General features: G+C 42.7%; 2 protein-coding genes across 2 annotated transcripts; one reads left to right on the top strand and one right to left on the bottom strand.

Annotated features, from left to right (window-relative positions):
* Positions 1 to 713: 713 nt before the first annotated feature.
* On the bottom strand, positions 714 to 2029 carry Scgb1b7 (secretoglobin, family 1B, member 7). The gene is made up of 3 exons (NM_001270542.1): positions 1949 to 2029; positions 1642 to 1829; positions 714 to 865 (listed from the first exon to the last, which is right to left on the bottom strand). The coding sequence occupies exons 1-3, from the start codon at positions 2010 to 2012 to the stop codon at positions 836 to 838; spliced, it is 282 nt and encodes a 93-aa protein (NP_001257471.1). The 5' UTR covers positions 2013 to 2029; the 3' UTR covers positions 714 to 835.
* Positions 2030 to 8939: 6910 nt separating this feature from the next.
* On the top strand, positions 8940 to 10915 carry Scgb2b7 (secretoglobin, family 2B, member 7). Its single transcript, NM_001198871.1, has 3 exons — positions 8940 to 9016; positions 9482 to 9663; positions 10658 to 10915. The coding sequence occupies exons 1-3, from the start codon at positions 8956 to 8958 to the stop codon at positions 10751 to 10753; spliced, it is 339 nt and encodes a 112-aa protein (NP_001185800.1). The 5' UTR covers positions 8940 to 8955; the 3' UTR covers positions 10754 to 10915.
* The last annotated feature ends 6974 nt before the right edge of the window (positions 10916 to 17889 follow it).

Genomic DNA, 17889 nt, shown 5'->3' with positions numbered 1-17889 from the left:
ATGTGAGAATCTGACTCATTGATGGAGCAGTAAGGCACATGGCTTTGAGACTGGCCACAGAACAACTATTTGGTGACTGGTGTGGGAAAGGACTTCCCGCCATGTCCAACAAAAAGAGACACAGGACAGATCCTAAAGCCCTAGGACCCAGGGTTCCCACTCCATGTAACAGCCAGTGGGGAAGTAACTGTGTTCAGAACTGGATAGTTGATATTAGGACAACCTGAATTCTGTTCTGGCCCGGTACCACTCTGATTTCCAGGCTGAAATTCTGTTCACTGTGAGGAGCAGGAAGCCTCACAACAACCTTTGAAATAGGTACTTTTATTTTATTTTCTACATGGGAAACACTGTGACACACAGAAACGCACAACTGGATCATGTACCAAACACTAGGGAGCAGGGACAGTTTCTGCTATCTAGACCTGTGTGGTCCTCAACAGACCATTGGTATTTCTGGTACTCCTCAGTTCCATGTTCCTGGGGAGTTCAGTCTGGGAGGTCATGCATGTGCCCTGTGGACCCTGTCCCATGAGGGTGACAGAAACTCTAGTGTAGTGACTATGGTCTTTTAGCATTCTCTAATGCATTCTGCAGGGCATTTTGGCAGCACCACAATTGAGCTGTGACAACTCAATGTCCCAGAGGTTGTCCCTGCAATATCCTTCAACCAAATCAGACCCAACCTTGAATTCAAAAATCCAGGCTCCCCTTTGAATTGCAAGGTTTTATTGTTGGATTCCTGTTCTTAGACACCTGGAGTGAAGGACTATAATCTGCTGCATCTATGCAGGTAGGCAGGCAAGTGGCTTCCTTGAGACCAAAGTTGTAGCCATCAACATAGCGGGCTGGCTTCTATCTTTTCCTGCAAACAGAAAGCCAAGTGAAACCTTTGGGGTGAAGGAGACCTCAGGCACCACTGACCATGCAATGAGACACCTCCTAGAAAGACCTGCATCCAATATGCAATTGCTCTTGTATCAGGACAAAGGAGCCTTGTCTCCAACCTATTGAGACAACTTTGAAAAGAGCCTCAAATCTAGCCATATGGGAGGAGACAACTTGTATGACAACATAGTCCCAGTGGCACCAAATGTGGAGGAGCTCAAAGAGCACCACGTGAGCCTTTGGGAAGCTGGGGCCACACAAGTAAACTGACCACTGTCACATGTTGATGATGACCCTCAAATATCTTCAGCTAAAGGCAGGGACTTAACACACCAGTTCTAGGGACATGAGGCCTGTTCACTTCTATCCTTGAATGTCCACACGTGGAATCCACAAAGTGGCCTTCAAAGTTCAGAGAACAGGATAACATAGGACTTTTTTGGAGATGGAGTGGTAGGTTTGAAAATTTAGGATAAAAGACCCAGGCTAGAGAAAGGTGCCAGGTGCCAAGCTTCTGCAGCTAGACTTGGAAGGCTTTGTAGGAAGGCTGAGGGAGGCCAAACTCAGGTAGATATCTACTGTGGCTTGGCTGATCTGAGCAGCCAGTGCCGGCTCAGGCAGTCTGAGAGTTCCTTCCTGCCCCATCCTCCTGACATCCTCAATCCGGTGTGTCACATTTCTTGATGATCAGTGAAGCTTCCGTGGTGTGTAAGAGCACAAGCCCTGCCTCTAACCAGACACATAGATACTCACTATGAAAGTAGTTGCATGTATCTTGTCTTCCTCTGTCAAGGTGCTATCGACACATTGCTTGATTTTTGCAGTATTTTCCAGTATTACAGGGTCATCTTTGTATTGTTTCACGTACTCAACATACTCCTCTGAGGTTCCATTTAAAAATAGACGAACATCCTCTTTTATAGCTGGGCAAATGCCACAATCTGGAACACAAAGACAAGTTGACCCTAACTGGAAAGACATACATCAGTATATCCCAGGGGTTAGAGGGTGTGAGAGCCTGGATAGCTTGCATCCCTAACCCCCACGCCGTAATACCAACCTCCTCCTGAAGTCAGGAGGAGCAGGGCAGCCCCGAGGATCACCACAGCACCAGCAAGCTTCATGATAATGGTGGCAGGTGATCCTACAGAGCTTGGTCCCCTTCTTTAACTGCCCTGCTCAGTGGGAAGGGAGGGGCTTGTCTCTGATGCTCTCCATGCCTCTCCTGTTACACATCTTGGAACTTCCAGAGGGTGTGTGTTTGCGTCATTGGGAAATATGTATTTTGGCAAGATCCTGGTCAATAACCTATATCAGCTTGTGTGCCTTCTTAGTAATCTTCTTAAGATATGAAAAATGTGACTTGTCATTTGACAGCAAAGGGAAAGTAAGAGGAGGGAGAGGATCAAATTGTCTCTCGATCAGACCTCCAGAATGAGGCCTGTGTCCTCCTGTCATACTGGAAACCTCAAGAGCCATATTCATAGTCAGTACTAAACAAGCCAAAATACAGACAACTGGCCATGTGACCCCTGCCCTGTCTTTGTTCATCCTCTATCTTCCATATGCTTCGTGCCTTCCCTTGAATCAGTCTCTTCAACCCATGCTTATTCTGATTTTGTAGGCATCCTTCAATTTTACCTTTTTGTTTTTGGTTGTATATTTTTTTCTGAGATAGGGTCTCTCTACACAGCCCACACTTCCTAAAGAAGGACAAAAGAGCTGTCAAAAGAACCCTTTCATGAAGCCTAAAATGGCAATGTCAGGGAAGCCAGTGTATCTCCTATCAGAGTGAATGGGCTTAAGCAGTCTGTTTCCAAGGTGGGTGGAGCAGGGGGCCTACCTTCTAGGACCAGGCTGTCCTGGAAATATGTAGATCAGGTTAGTCTTGGACTCACAGAAGTCTTTGTGACTCTCTCCCATGTGCATAGTGGAATAAAAGGCAAGTACTTTCACGTCTACCTAAACCTTACTTCTTAAACCCATAGTTGAGGTTTTCTGTTTTGTTTGTTTGTTTGTTTGTTTGTTTATTGTTCTTTTAGTTTTTTGTTATTTGTTTTTTAAAGAAGATTTTGCCCAGGTTGGTCTTGACCTCATAACCTTCCTGAGAAATGGGTGTATAGTCCTGCCTGCCTGCCTAACTATCTGTCTTCTGTCTGTCTGTCTGGGGGCCTGTCTGTCTGTCTGTCTGTCTGTCTGTTTATGTGTATGTGTGGTGCTTTCAACTTTCTTTGGCGCTGGTGGAAATCATTGTCAAAATCTGTTAACAATGAGCTGTTATGATAATTCTCAACTTTGATCTCAGTATTTTGGAGGAAGAGCGTTCCTATTTTCGTGAGTTTGAGGTCAGTCTGGTCTGCACAAAGAGTTCTAGGCTACCCAAAATTACACAGGAAGACGCTGTTAATAAACATCATTAGTGTGTTCATTAAGTTTTCACATCAAGTGCCTTGTGCTTATTTTTTTATAACTAAGCAAGGACATTGCAGTTCAAATCTACCTGGACCCCTAATTGGTCACTGCCAGACTCTACATTGCTGCTCTAGCTATTCTGACTACTGATCAAAAAACCTGCATGATGGCCATTTTGAACATTCCACAGCTACCCTGTAAAAATTAGAGTCCAATCTCAGCTGGATTCCCAAGCTCCAGAACATTCAGCATCAGTCCATCTGTGCCAGTGTGTCCAGCGGATCTTTGCTACCACAGAATTCCAGATGACCCTTCAACCCACTGTACCTGGGCCACAGGGGAGCATCTCCCACTGCACAGGGGCATAAGGGGACTGTTGGGAAGGGTGCTAAGATGCAAGGTTGTGGTAGGGCTCCTGCTCCACCCACCTTGGAAGCAGACTGCTTAAGCCCATTCACTCAGATAGGGGATACACTGGCCTCCCTGGCATTGCCATTTTAGGCTTCATGAAAGGGTACTTTTGACCGCTCATTTGTCCTTCGTTAGGAAGTATGGGCTGAACAAACACCAATGGAGGAGGCTGAAGACAGCAGAGCAAAGCCTGAGGCATACATATAAAGGCTGAAGGGTCAGCAGGATGAGCTGTGAAATAGGCCAAGAGTCTTACTGCTCTATGGTAGCTGAAGCATTTGATGGGGGAAATGCAGGAGAGAGTAGATAGGGTCATGGAATGAACAGAGGGCAGAGGCAAACTCTGAGAAAGAACACAAGGGATTCAGAAGTCAGGATAATTAGACCCCAAATGCCAGGAAGGGTCTAGGAAGCTGTACAATCTTTGGAGAGTACTTTAGGGCCTGGAGACTCATCTTGGCAGAGTGCCAGAAAGGCTCAGCTTCCTGTCCATGCTGTGAAGGATCTGCAGCACAGGTAGGCCTCAGGGTCCCATGCTAGTAAGAGGACTGCTCAGGAGAGTATACCACTGCTGCCTCTACCACCTGCTACCTGTTGGAGTTAGTCCCTTGCTGATGTGTATTCAAATGCTAAGTACTGTACCCCAGGGAATGGAATCTCCCAAACTTCCAACTACTTGCCAATCTCTTTAACAAATTTTCACATACACCAGATGTTGCTTAGTAAATTAGTTCACCTAAACTCTGACTATCTAAGAAAATGTGAATGCCAGGCAATGATGGAGAGAAGAGAGATATTCTAGGCTTTTTTTTTTCTGGGCTGGGTGTCACAGGTAGGGATCAGAAGGTGAGAGAAGAGGAGAGAGGAAGATTAAGAAGACAGAGAAAGGGGAAGGCAGCATTGGGGCCTGATGTCTCAGGAGCACATGACCAGGGTCTGTGCACATGAGTACAGGCTGATGGAGCAGAAGTAACCCTGGGCAACACGTTAACAGCAATTAACATCGGGCCTATGGATTGTATGCAAGTCAAATTATACACAACCTGTCTGATCTAGGTTTACAGCTTATCAAATAATATACAAATCTTTTTTTTTCTTCTATAGAGGCTAGCTACAATATATATTTCTTTTATAGCTCCTTTCTGCTACTTGTTATGAAACATTGTGGGCAGTCAAGAAGCCGAAAACAGCCTGGGAGAGCATCCCCCTACCTGAGCACAATTTTTTTCTTTGTGATTGAGGGGATCACACACAGGTAACTGAGTCACACCTGCATCAACTTCCCATGAGTGGTGACATCAGGTGAAAAGCACTATGTCTTCATCTCATTGCTTTGGATTTTGCCAGTCAACAGACTGTTCTCTGTACACCTGAACCTGTAATTTACCATTAAACTTGCTTGTTTATTGTTTATAGCGTCTCTACATTAGATTTTTTCAATATTTTTTCCATAATTGTGACCCAAGAGAGAACCAGGGCCTTCATATGCTCTGTCTTCACTGCCTGAAATGTTTTCCCTTCATCTTCCTGAGAAATTTGTCACCTAAATCCCAAAACTGAATCAATAACCAACAAATCAGAGAGAGGGCCAGCTACAGCTTTCACCATGTTGAAGGCAAACACCAAACACCCACATTGAGCCTTTGTCCCCACTGTGCCAAGACAGAAGAATGTATGTTAGGTCTTTGAGAAGGAAGGTAGAGCCTCTGCTCTCAGTCTTCCACAATCCCCTGTTGCCTTTCTGCAGTTCACCCTGTGTGCAGATAACACAAGTCCCTGGCTACCTGAAGTTGCCCTATTCTCTACCTTCAAGATTCCAGACCATCAAGCAAGTTAAACTCTTTCCTATATACATGACCAAGTTTGGGTCATTTGTCATAGCAACACAACCTGAATTACAACCCTACAGTCCACATGGATCCCTTGTATATAAGAAGACACCTGACCTTCACCATAGCAAAGGCTCTGAATCCCATTTCCTCTTCTATACCTCCTCTTACTTTGGCTGACTTTTGGTGTTCTTTAGATGTCTGAATGCTCAGTAAGCAAAGCCTTCCTCTCTCTGAGAGTCAGCACACATAGGAGGTCTTCACAAATGCTGGTTAGACTGGCCAAAGAGCTATCTCACTTCTCTCAAGTCAATAAACAAGACCCTACTTAAAACACGCAACACTATCTTGTCATATAATGCAGCCTTGGTTTCAAACTACTCTTCCCTCATGCCTATGTTACATAAGTGTTTGTGCTTAAGTAATTTGGTTGGTATTTAATTTTAAAAGTAAAGGTTATCTGTGTTTTGATAAGGCACAATTAAGTAGTTTGTTGTAAAATGTACTTGACTGTCACAATCTGTACAGCACACAGTGACAGAATGAACTTTGCAGAAGACTTAGAGTCCAAAGTCTTTGAATTTTACTGGTTATCTGAGCCAAACAGGATTTACCTCCTGTAACTGTTTGCTGAATTAGGTGCCAAGTACTGAGATCTAATTGTGAGCTTTCTACTCGGTCCACTGGTCTTTGTTTTTATGACCTTGCATGTCCTGAGGGCTGAGTCGGCCTGTAGAATGGGCCCAGTGGGAGCTTCTCTCTTCTGCACAGGGTTGGGAATGGAATCAAGGACATTATGTGGTTAAGCAAGTGTTTACTGCCCAGTGACCCGATGCTACTCTGATTTGATCATGGTGTTGTATCACTGTAAAAGTAATCTTAACTAAGACACATGGCATTTATGTCTGTATGTACAAAGTGGCCAGGGAAAGACAGTGAAGGCCTTCGGTTGCTCTCCACAATGTAGATGTGTATATATACATTACATCTGTGTATTCATACACATATGCATATGTATGTGTTTATTTGACATTTTATTTAGTTTGAATATATGTGTATGGGGATTGTGCCTGCATGAGTGTCTAATGAAATACTGAATGCTTTCCCTGTGGAGGTCACAGGGGAGCAGTGGATCCTCTGGAACTCAAGTTATAGATGGTTGTTAGCTACCATGTGGGTACTGGGAAGTGATTCTGTGTCCTTTTTATAGCTGAGACCACCTTATATTTATTGAGACAGGGCCTCTTACTGGAGCTTGCTAACAGCTATATGGACTGGCCAGTAAGCTCTCTGGTGCTGGAGTTACCAGGGGTCACTTTCTGCCTAGCTGTCCTCACAAGTTCAGAGGGTTGGAAACCATGGATTCAAAGCTGTATGCCAAGCAACTACTTCACTTACTGGCCTGTCCCCCAAGCACACCCTGCTGCTTTCTTGAGAACATATAGCTCACAGTGAAGGACTTAAGGGGGGTTCTACTCCCAGGAAAAGCATCGATAGATCCTCTGGAATTCTTCTGTGAGATGTAAGAACAATGCCTTTCATCCATGTTCATTTTTATGCCACAATACCATTCACAACAGCATGGTTTCATAGGTTATTTCAAAATTCTAGTACAATCCAATATCATGTTGTTTAGTTTTTTTGTTCAAATTGTTTTATATTTGTCAATTAGGAGCCTATTCATGCTTCTTCATGCCAGGTTCCACAGAAAATTCTAGATGTTTGTTCATGTGTTTGTATACTTGTGTATGTGCCTGTGTATGGACAGTGGTACTAAGATGTGTGTGTGTGTGTGTGTGTGTGTGTGTGTGTGTGTGTGTGTGTGTGTGTGCATGTGAAGGTCAGACAACAATTTGGAGGAGTTAATTCTTTTCTTCTACCAGGTGGTTTCTGATATTTGAACTCAGGTGTTCACCTTCAATCACTGCACTTTTAATCACTAAGCTATCACAACATACTTCCACACAATTTTTCGAGACCAAGTCTCTTATTGAACATGAGACTCAAATGGAATTAAACATGTATGCCAACACTCTTATGGGTCCTATGGAATTGTACCCTGAACTTTTTGCTTTCACAAGAAGCAATTTGCACACTGAGCTATCTCTTTGGTTGCTCCTGTTTATGTGTGCAGTGCTGTAAGAGAACTGTTGGGCTTTGCACATGCTAAAAAACTATGCTGCCACTGTTGTAGGGAACTAGTGACAAAATGCCATGTGAGAAGCAAAATTTCTAATCACAGTTTGAAGAGATACAGTCCATCACAGTCAGTTAGGCACAGTTAAGGAACTTGAGATTGTTAGTCACATCTACAATCAAGAAGCAGAAAGGCATGAATGATTCTTCTCAGCTTGTTTACCTCTGTCCACCCTATATGTAACCATAGTACATGCTTCCACATAAAAGTCAGTCTATCCACCTCAATTGACCAATCCTAAAAACACCCACTCAGAACTTTGTTTCTATGGCAACATTCAACCCAGTCAGAATGATCATCAAGATTAGCCATCACACACTGCAAACAGGGTGAGCCTAAATTTAAGACCTGCCTGTCTTAAGAAACATGAACTACCACACAGAGCTGACAATCATATCTGTGCTGGAAATGTCTTCCTTAGGGTAAGTATGTTGTTCTGAACTTGAGACAGTCTATACACAGGCCACTTCCTGTGGCCTGTGAACTAGTGTAGTTTACAGGCAGGCAGTTCACAGTAGCTTCAGGGGTTGTGGACAGCAGAGTTCATGTTCAGGGTTGAATAACTCACTCTACCACTCAGTGCTCTCAACACATGGACAATTCTGTTCAAAACTCTTTAAGACATGGTTCCTAACAGAGCTGAGAGTGGACAAGGTGAACATGACAACATGAATGAGCAATGTGGAGTGAAGCACAATTTGTGGTACAAAAGCATCATCAGCCCCCAAGGATGTCCACACTGCCAAAGAGCTGGGGACTACCCTGGCTGAGTGTCACAGAGAGGTAGATGGTGCCTCCATTTTCTCAGACTTCCAATACAAAGGTCTCAGTAGCTTGGACAATGGGATCAAGAATAGGTAAGGAGTTTGACAAGGAAGCACAGGTGACAAGTAAAACAGGACACAGGTCATTTTGTTCAGCACTTGGTCTGCTTGCAAAGATCAGCTCTAAACCCTCTTTGGCAAAGGTACAAACAACTTCTCTCCAGAAACTGATGAAGTCAGCCTGTCTCAGGGTGTTTGTTCTTCAGAGTGGGAGGGGCCCCCATGCTGCTCCCTCTATACAAGTTGAAAGGAGATCCACAGGTGCTAGGCACTGGACCAAATGGTGTTTGGAACTCCTGAAGGTATGTTTGCAGATGGGTGTGGCTGGGCTCAGAGCTATAATGATTTATAATAAGGGGTTCTCCTCTGAGAGAAGCATTTAGCACTCTTCACCATGAAGGGGACACTTCTTCTGCTGGGCTTGCTGGTGACTGGAGAACTGAGCTTCCAGACAAGTGAGAGTGGTACCCTTGTGCACCCCATCTCAGCCCCATGGAGATATCTAAGTAGGGCCCTGAGACAGACCTAGGTGTCCTCAGGAGGCCACTGGCAAGGATCTTAAGAAGACAATTGATGCTTTCTGCTCTGAGTTAAAACTGTTGGGTTTGTGTGACATGGATACAGAGGTGTGCTGGTGATGATACTCATGATGAAGGGAACTTAGATGCACAGTTGAAGCTGAGGCAAGAGTTGGGCATATGTGAAAGTCAGATACCAAGGTCTGTCCACTCATGGATGTTTTTCTGCTAGATCTGTGTATCTCATGTAAACCATGTTGTTTCTGGGAGGCTGAAGCCTTTGGAAGGGTTTGACTATGAGAAAAGTCAGTTAAGGAATGTGTAGATGCTGCAAGAAATATTGAGACTCTGCTTTGACCATCCCATTGTCTTTTAATGGTATTTTTCTCTCTGTGTTTGCAGCAGAAGCATGTTTTCCTTTCTTTGAAGCCTATGCAAGTGTTCTCTCAGGAAGTAGGGTGTGGTTGTATCAAGAACTCCAGGCATTCGATGCTACTGCAGAGGAAAAGGTGGCCTTGGAAAAAATCCAGGACTGCTACAGTGAGGAAAGTATAAGAAATATACTTCTGGAACCCAAAATTATGGTAATTTTCTGCGTACCTCCACTCACCCATGCAACAGATGCTGTAAGGCTGTGTATCTGTGATAAATGCAACCATTACTGCATGTCAGCTGTCCTGCAACTGAGAACTGAAACACTTGCCTACCCTAGTACATGTAAAGCAGCATGCCTTGTACACAGCCAGCCTGTTCCTTGCACCATCCTGCAGTTTCCTCCCACATACTGGGTAAACATGGGATTCCCACCCATAATAGGAAGAGTGGAGACCTTCGATGGCCTCTGCACAGGTTTTTATACAACCGGCTCTACTTTAAAATGCTTGAAATTTCTCTCCAGTGTCCTTTTTGAAACCTCTCTGGGGTTTATTATTCCTCAGCCATCGATCAATCCCTTTGCTGGGGACATCATCTGTGCTATAACAAAACCTCCCACCACATCTGAAATGCCACCCCCACCCCAGCAAGTGCGTACAGTTGCTCACCAATGTTCTCTCTTCTAGTCTCTTGTTTCAAGCATAAATGCATTGCAGAGATGTATATTTTGAAAAGTGCAGCTCTCACCCTATTTCCCAAAGTATTTTACTTGAGTATCAGGTCTTGAAAAACCACAGTGCTATCCAAAATGATTTTTCTCTAACAAGTCCACATGGAGGACACATTTCTAACATGGCTACACAGCCAATGTGCCTAGAGAGAGGTACTCAGGTGTAGGAGACATCACCAAATTCATACTCAGCTCTACTGTCCCGCTCTAGAACTAGCCCACATCATACTTTCTAGAACCTTCTCCTCTTCTCCCCTGCTGGCTATAGTGGTTTTCAGGCTTCCTCCTGAAGGGTGTGAGTGGGCACCAGTTCCCTTGAGGCAGAATTTGTTACTAGAGACCTGAATCACTGCATGAGATTTTCTTCCCTGTGGTTAAGGAGCAGTTTCTTTTTGGGTGGTTGGGGAGCCCTGCTGAGGTCTTATACCTTGCCTGTAGCCAACACTGTCCCTCTCTGCCTTTTTGTTTTCCAGGAAGCCATGGTTGCCAGCCCTGAATGCCTGTCATACTATGGTCTTGACAATATAAGATCCATTTTAGACTATATTTCCAAGCTATTAGGAGAATAGATGTTAATGTGTTTTGGGCACCCATCTTTGCAACATGTCTGATCCAAGTGCCACCTTGCTGACCTGTCCTTTTTCTCTCCTGAAGTTGGATTCCTGATACTGTTCCTTCATCATTCAGTCTCTTAGACTGATTCTAATAAAAGCTTGCAACTCTGTTCTGTGACCTGTGTCTATGTGCTGAACAAGGTCTTCAGGGAATCCAGGAGATACTAAGAGAAATGATTTGTATAGTCACTGAGAGCAGGGTGACTGCTCCTGGTTAGCAAGGTGATCATGAGAGAGCCTTTCTGGTCTCATTTTTTTTGTTGCTGTTTAGACCAGGCTGGCCTGGAACTCACAGAGATCCATGTGTCTCTTCCTCCCAAGTGCTGAGATTAGAGATGTGAGCCCCCATGCTCATTTTACTGGAGCTCTGTGAGACTCTGGAGACTGGGATTGTCTGAGGGAAAATAGCATGTAAGTAGCTACAGGATTCACCAGGTTGTCAGGATAGCAAAGTGGAGAAACACTTACCTCATGTGTTGTCTCCGGGCTGTATCACAAGAATATGAAATCCTTGTGTCCAGTTATAATAGGAGAGTAAAGCAGAGATCACATGGGTGTACTTCTCACATAATCTTGGTCTGATAGTGACATTTATCATTTGGCACAACCTGACCAATATAGCAGTTTCTAAGACAGTGAAGGTTACACTCTGAGACCCTACCTCTAAAACAAAACCAAGGGGCTGAAGAGATGTTTCAGCAGCTAAGAACGCTGGCTGCTCTTACAGAGGTCCTAAGTCCAATTCCCAACAACCACATGGAGCATGAAAACCATCTGTGACCCACTTCAGCTGTCTCTGAAGACACCAACAGTTTACTCATGTTCATAACATGAATAAATAAATCTTTAATAGAAACTCTGAACGTAATAATAAACAAAAAATTCAATGGGGAAAGAGATAGGAGTTTATGCCCAACATGAAGAAAGAGTGAAGTGTTTGGAAGAAGGTTCAATGGGTAGAGTGCTTCAGTGCATTATTGGGAACCTGAGTATGACTCCCAGAATCCATTTAAAGCCAGACTTGTTAGCATGTGTCTAGAGTTCTAGTGCTCCTGTTGAGAGTTTGGGTGCTCAGGTAAATTCTCAAATGTTTGTAGACAGGATACCCTGGCATTCCACAATATCAGAAAACCAGAGGTCTGTACTTAACAATGGCTCAGGATTGTCCTCTGATCTCTACATGCATGCTGTGGTATATGCATACCTGCTGTCCCTTATACACTCAAACACAAAACAGCAATCCAACAGGTAAAAGGGAGAGAGGCCTGGAAATCCATGTAAATTAAAATGATGAACTCCATTTGTTAAAATGGACATACAACATATTAACACGACTCTCATTCTGTATATTAGTGGCAAAATTTGAAAAGATTCATTGAACAGAGAAAGTGCCTGTGAGCAGGCTGAGGGAATAAAAGTCATACAAACAGGACATATTGGTCAGTGTGTAAGACTGGCAAGCATGGAGCCATTTCTCTGTTCATCTGTTTCCTGATGTGACATAACAACACCTATGGCTTCCTAAAGAAGGTTTACTGGTCCTCTGAAAGGCCAAATGGCCTTCCCAGGGAAAAGCTCTCACAGACACACCATTGACTCTGAGAAAACAGAAAATCTTCACCTCTTAAGACCCTAGACAGTATTTGTCCAAAATACCATCTCAGGACCAAGCATGGTCCCGAATTTGAAACCTGTTGAGATTATTCAAACCAGTAAATCCAAGAACTGTTTCCTGTGCCCAAAAAGTCCCCAAGAAAAGGGTGATTCCTCATCCTCATGTTCTTCTTTCTTTTTTTCCATTATATATTTTCCTCAATGACATTTCCAATGCTATCCCAAAATTCCCCCATACCTTCCCCCCACCTTCCCTACCCACCCATTCTCATTTTTTTGGCCATGGCGTTTCCCTGTACTGGGGCATATAAAGTTTGTGTGTCCGATGGGCCTGTCTTTCCAGTGATGGCCGAATAGACCATCTTTTGATACATATGTAGCTAGAGTCAAGAGCTCCGGGGTACTGCTTAGTTCATAATGTTGTTGCACCTACAAGGTTGCAGATCACTTTAGCTCCTTCGATACTTTCTCTAGCTCCTCCATTGGGGGCCCTGTGATCCATCCAATAGCTGATTGTGAGCATTCACTTATGTGTTTGCTAGGCCCCTGCCTAGTCTCACAAGAGACAGCTATATCTGGGTCCTTTCAGCAAAATCTTGCTAGTGTATGCAGTGGGGTAAGAGTTTGGAAGCTGATTATGGGGTGGATCCCTAGAGAAGCCAGTTACTAGATGGTCCATCCTTTTGTCTCAGCTCCAAACTTTGTCTCTGTAATTCCTTACATGGGTGGTTTGTTCCCAATTCTAAGAAGGGGCACAGTGTCCACACTTTGGTCTTCATTCTTCTAGAGTTTCATGCATTTGGCAAATTGTATCTTATATCTTGGGTATACTAAGTTTTGGGCTAGTATCCACTTATCAGTGAGTACATATTGTGTGAGTTCTTTTTTGATTGGGTTATCTCGCTCAAAATGATGCCCTCCAGGTCCATCCATTTGCCTAGGAATTTCATAAATTCATTCTTTTTAATAGCTGAGTAGTTCTCCATTGTGTAAATGTACAACATTTTCTGTATCCATTCCTCTGTTGAGGGGCATCTGGGTTCTTTCCAGCTTCTGGCGATTATAAATAAGGCTGCTATGAACATAGTGGACCATGTGACCTTCATACTGGTTGGGACATCTTCTGGACATATGCCCAGAAGAGGTATTGCTGGATCATCCAGTAGTAATATGTCCAATTTTCTAAGGAACCGGCAGACTGACTTCCAGAGTGGTTGTACAAGCTTGGAATCCCACCAACAGTGGAGGAGTGTTCCTCTTTCTCCACATCCTTGCCAGCATCTGCTGTCACCTGAATTTTTGATCTTAGCCATTCTGACTGGTGAGAGGTGGAATCTCAGGGTTGTTTTGATTTGCATTTCCCTGATAATGAAGATGTTGAACATTTTTTCAGGTTCTTCTCTGCCATTCGGTATTCCTCGGGTGAGAATTCTTTGTTCAATTCTGAGCCCCATTTTTAATGGGGTTATTTGATTTTATGGAGTCCACCTTCTTCAGTTCTTTATATATATTGAATATTAGTCCCCTATCTGATTTAGGATAGGTAAAGATCCTTTCCCAATCTGTTGGTGGCCTTTTTGTCTTGTTGACAGTGCCTTTTGCCTTGCAGAAGCTTTGCAATTTTATGAGGTCCCATTTGTCTATTCTCGATCTTACAGCACAAGCCATTGCTGTTCTATTCAGGAATTTTTCCCCTATGTCCATATCTTCGAGGCTTTGCCCAACTTTCTCCTCTATAAGTTTCAGTTCTCTGGTTTTATGTGAAGTTCCTTGATCCACTTAGATATGACCTTATTACAAGGAGATAGGAATGGATCGATTCACATTCTTCTACATGATAACAACCAGTTGTGCCAGCACCATTTGTTGAAAATGCTGTCTTTCTTCCACTGGATGGTTTTAGCTCCCTTGTCGAAGATCTAGTGGCCATAGGTGTGTGGGTTCGTTTCTGGGTCTTCAATTCTATTCCATTGGTCTACTTGTCTGTCACTATACCAGTACCATGCAGTTTTTATCAAAATTGCTCTGTAGTAAAGCTTTAGGTCAGGGATGGTGATTCCACCAGAGGTTCTTTTATCCTTGAGAAGAGTTTTTGCTATCCTAGGTTTTTTGTTGTTCCAGATGAATTTGCAGATTGCTCTTTCTAATTCGTTGAAGAATTGAGTTGGAATTTTGATGGGGATTTCATTGAATCTGTAGATTGCTTTTGGCAAGATAGCCATTTTTACAATGTTGATACTGCCAATCCATGAGCATGGGATATCTTTCCATCTTCTGAGATCTTCTTTAATTTATTTCTTCAGAGACTTGAAGTTTTTATGATTCAGATCTTTCACTTCCTTAGTTAGAGTCACACAAAGATATTTTATATTATTTGTGACTATTGAGAAGGGTGTTGTTTCCCTAATTTCTTTCTCAGCCTGTTTATTCTTTGTGTAGAGAAAGGCCATTGACTTGAGTTAATTTTATATCCAGCTACTTCACCGAAGCTGTTTATCAGGTTTAGGAGTTCTCTGGTGGAATTTTTAGGGTCACTGATATATACTATCATATCATCTGCAAAAAGGGATATTTTGACTTCCTCTTTTCCAATTTGTATCCCCTTGATCTCCTTTTGTTGTCGAATTGCTCTGGCTAGGACTTCAAGAACAATGTTGAATAGGTATGGAGAGAGTGGACAGCCTTGTCTAGTTCCTGATTTTAGTGGGATTGCTTCAAGCTTCTCACCATTTACTTTGATGTTGGCTAATGGTTTGCTGTAGATTGCTTTTATCATGGTTAGGTATGGGCCTTGAATTCCTGATCTTTCCAAGACTTTTATCATGAATGGGTGTTGGATCTTGTCGAATGCTTTTTCCGCATCTAACGAGATAATCATGTGGTTTTTGTCTTTAATTTTGTTTATATAATGGATTACGTTGATGGATTTCCGAATATTAAACCATCCCTGCATCCCTGGAATAAAACCTACTTGGTCAGGATGGATGATTGCTTTAATGTGTTCTTGGATTCGGTTAGCGAGAATTTTATTGAGGATTTTTGCATCTATATTCATAAGGGAAATTGGTCTGAAGTTCACTATCTTTTTTGGATCTTTCTGTGGTTTAGGTATCAGAGTAATTGTGGCTTCATAGAATGAGTTGGGTAGAGTTCCATCTACTTCTATTTTGTGGAATACTTTATGCAGAACTGGAATTAGATCTTCTTTGAAGGTCTGGTAGAACTCTGCACTAAACCCATCTGGTCCTGGGCTTTTTTTGGCTGGGAGACTACTAATGACTGATTCTATTTCTTTAGGGGATATGGGAATGTTTAGATCATTAAATTGATCCTGATTTAACTTTGGTACCTGGTATCTGTCTAGAAATTTGTCCATTTCATCCAGGTTTTCCAGTTTTGTTGAGTATATCCTTTTGTAGAAGGATCCGATGGTGTTTTGGATTTCTCCAGGATCTGTTGTTATGTCTCCCTTTTCATTTCTGATTTTGTTAAATAGGATGTTGTCCCTGTGCCCTCTAGTGAGTCTAGCTAAGGGTTTATCTATCTTGTTGATTTTCTCAAAGAACCAACTCCTCGTTTGCTTAATTCTTTGAATAGTTCTTCTTGTTTCCACTTGGTTGATTTCACCCCGGAGTTTGATTATTTCCTCATGTTCTTCTTTCTCCCACTCAACAATGGTCTGTCTGACATAGCTTTTTATGTCATTCCCTGTGTGCCTTCTCTTTATATATGTAGGTAGTATGTTCCTTCATTGTTGACTTTCTTGTTCCATCATATCTAGAAGATAACGTCACACATGTAGAAATGAGGCATGCATCAATGACAATTATTTTATTCAAAAGTTCTTCTGAAAAAGGAAAACAAATCAATGAACACCCTGATAGTCAGTTAAGAAAGGGTTGAAATAAGAGGTCACATTAGAAGCAGTGAAGGTGTTCATTGTCATGTCTACAGTGATTTATTGGTTTTATACATTAAATAACATCTACCATGTGGGTCAGTGGTGGATCAGGCCTTTAATTGAAGCACCTGTGAGGCATAAGCAGAAATATCTCAGAGTTGGTGTACAGCTTGGTCAACAGAGAGACTTCTATGACAGCCAGGGCTACACATAGTCAACCAGAATCACAATACAAACCAACAACGACAACATCAACAACAACAAGTCTCTCACATTTTATAATTTATGCACAGTTAGAGGGCACAGCAATTCTGCTTACCCAAAGTTTAATAAAAGAAATGCTTTAGTACAAAAGAAATTATTTTTAAAACCATCACAAGAATCTGATTTCTTCTATATGTTAAAAATCCAGAGTTTGGCCAATGCCTACTCCTAGTCTTTGGAAGAGTTTCTTACTTTGACCAGAGCATAACATCATGAACAGTAATGACTGACTTTGAGTTCCAGGTTAACAGACTATCATCTCTTTCTTCTTTCTCCACTTCCTGCTCTGTGTAACCAGAAACATTTGAATATTTCCCTCTAAGGACATAACCAGAGAAGGCTGGAGACCGCCTGTGTGCCCTCATCTCTCACAGCACAGTACTAAGAGCCTTCTGTTGCAGTTAATCTCCATCCCAAATATGCCTAGGCAATGAAAACACAGCACAATTAATATGAATACATGCTGTGTGCCTAGATTTGGCAGATCTACTACTACACTACCATCTTCCACATCAAGTGTCCCTATATAACTTGTGGTTTCACCAAGCCATTTGCTTCTGCTCCTCTTCTTCTTCCTCCTCCTCTGCACCTTCTTCCTCTTCCTTTTTATCCTTCTTTCTCTTCCCCCACCTTCTGCTCCACCTTCCCTTTATCTTCCCAATCATCAGCTCTTGTTTATTTTACAAATTAAGATGGGAAGCAAAAATACAGGTAGTCATCTAAGTGCTGACTCTGTCCTTCTTCCTAACCCCTCACCGGAGAAAAGAATTAACATCAAATATAACTAGCCCCAGGGCTATCCATAACAGCCTTCTTGGGTTTGCTGCCCTCAATTTTTACTAATTAAACATCATGTTTGGCTATATTTGTGGCAACTTGTAATGTGCTTATTCTACACCTGATATCCTTGAAGGATTATACATGAAGTCCTACATGCTAGGCTTTGAATACTATGCGACATGACATATACCAGCTCCCAGGTGTGTGAAAGCTTCAGTCCCAAGGACTAGTAGTGATAAACCTCTTGAAAGGTATTTATGCAGATTACAAGACCAACATGGCTAATGACCCCTCTCACATATCTGTCCCCCATAGCTTATATCTCCATGTTTATGTCAACATATGGATGATGGCTATATCACAAAGGCCAGTATGGCAGTCATTTCTGCTGCCAGGCATTAAGCTGTCTCTATAGCTCACACATTCCATGAACTTCAAGATCTTACTCCAAAGTAAATCTTCTCCCATCGAAGGAGGGAGAGCCAGTAGCTCAAGGTCTCCTTCAGTGTGAGCTCTTTAATATTTGAAGAGG

The sequence above is a fragment of the Mus musculus genome, chromosome 7 (genome assembly GCF_000001635.26).
Source record: "Mus musculus strain C57BL/6J chromosome 7, GRCm38.p6 C57BL/6J".
Classification (NCBI taxonomy): Eukaryota; Metazoa; Chordata; class Mammalia; order Rodentia; family Muridae; genus Mus; species Mus musculus.
This window is presented reverse-complemented; position numbering and strand designations above follow the sequence as displayed.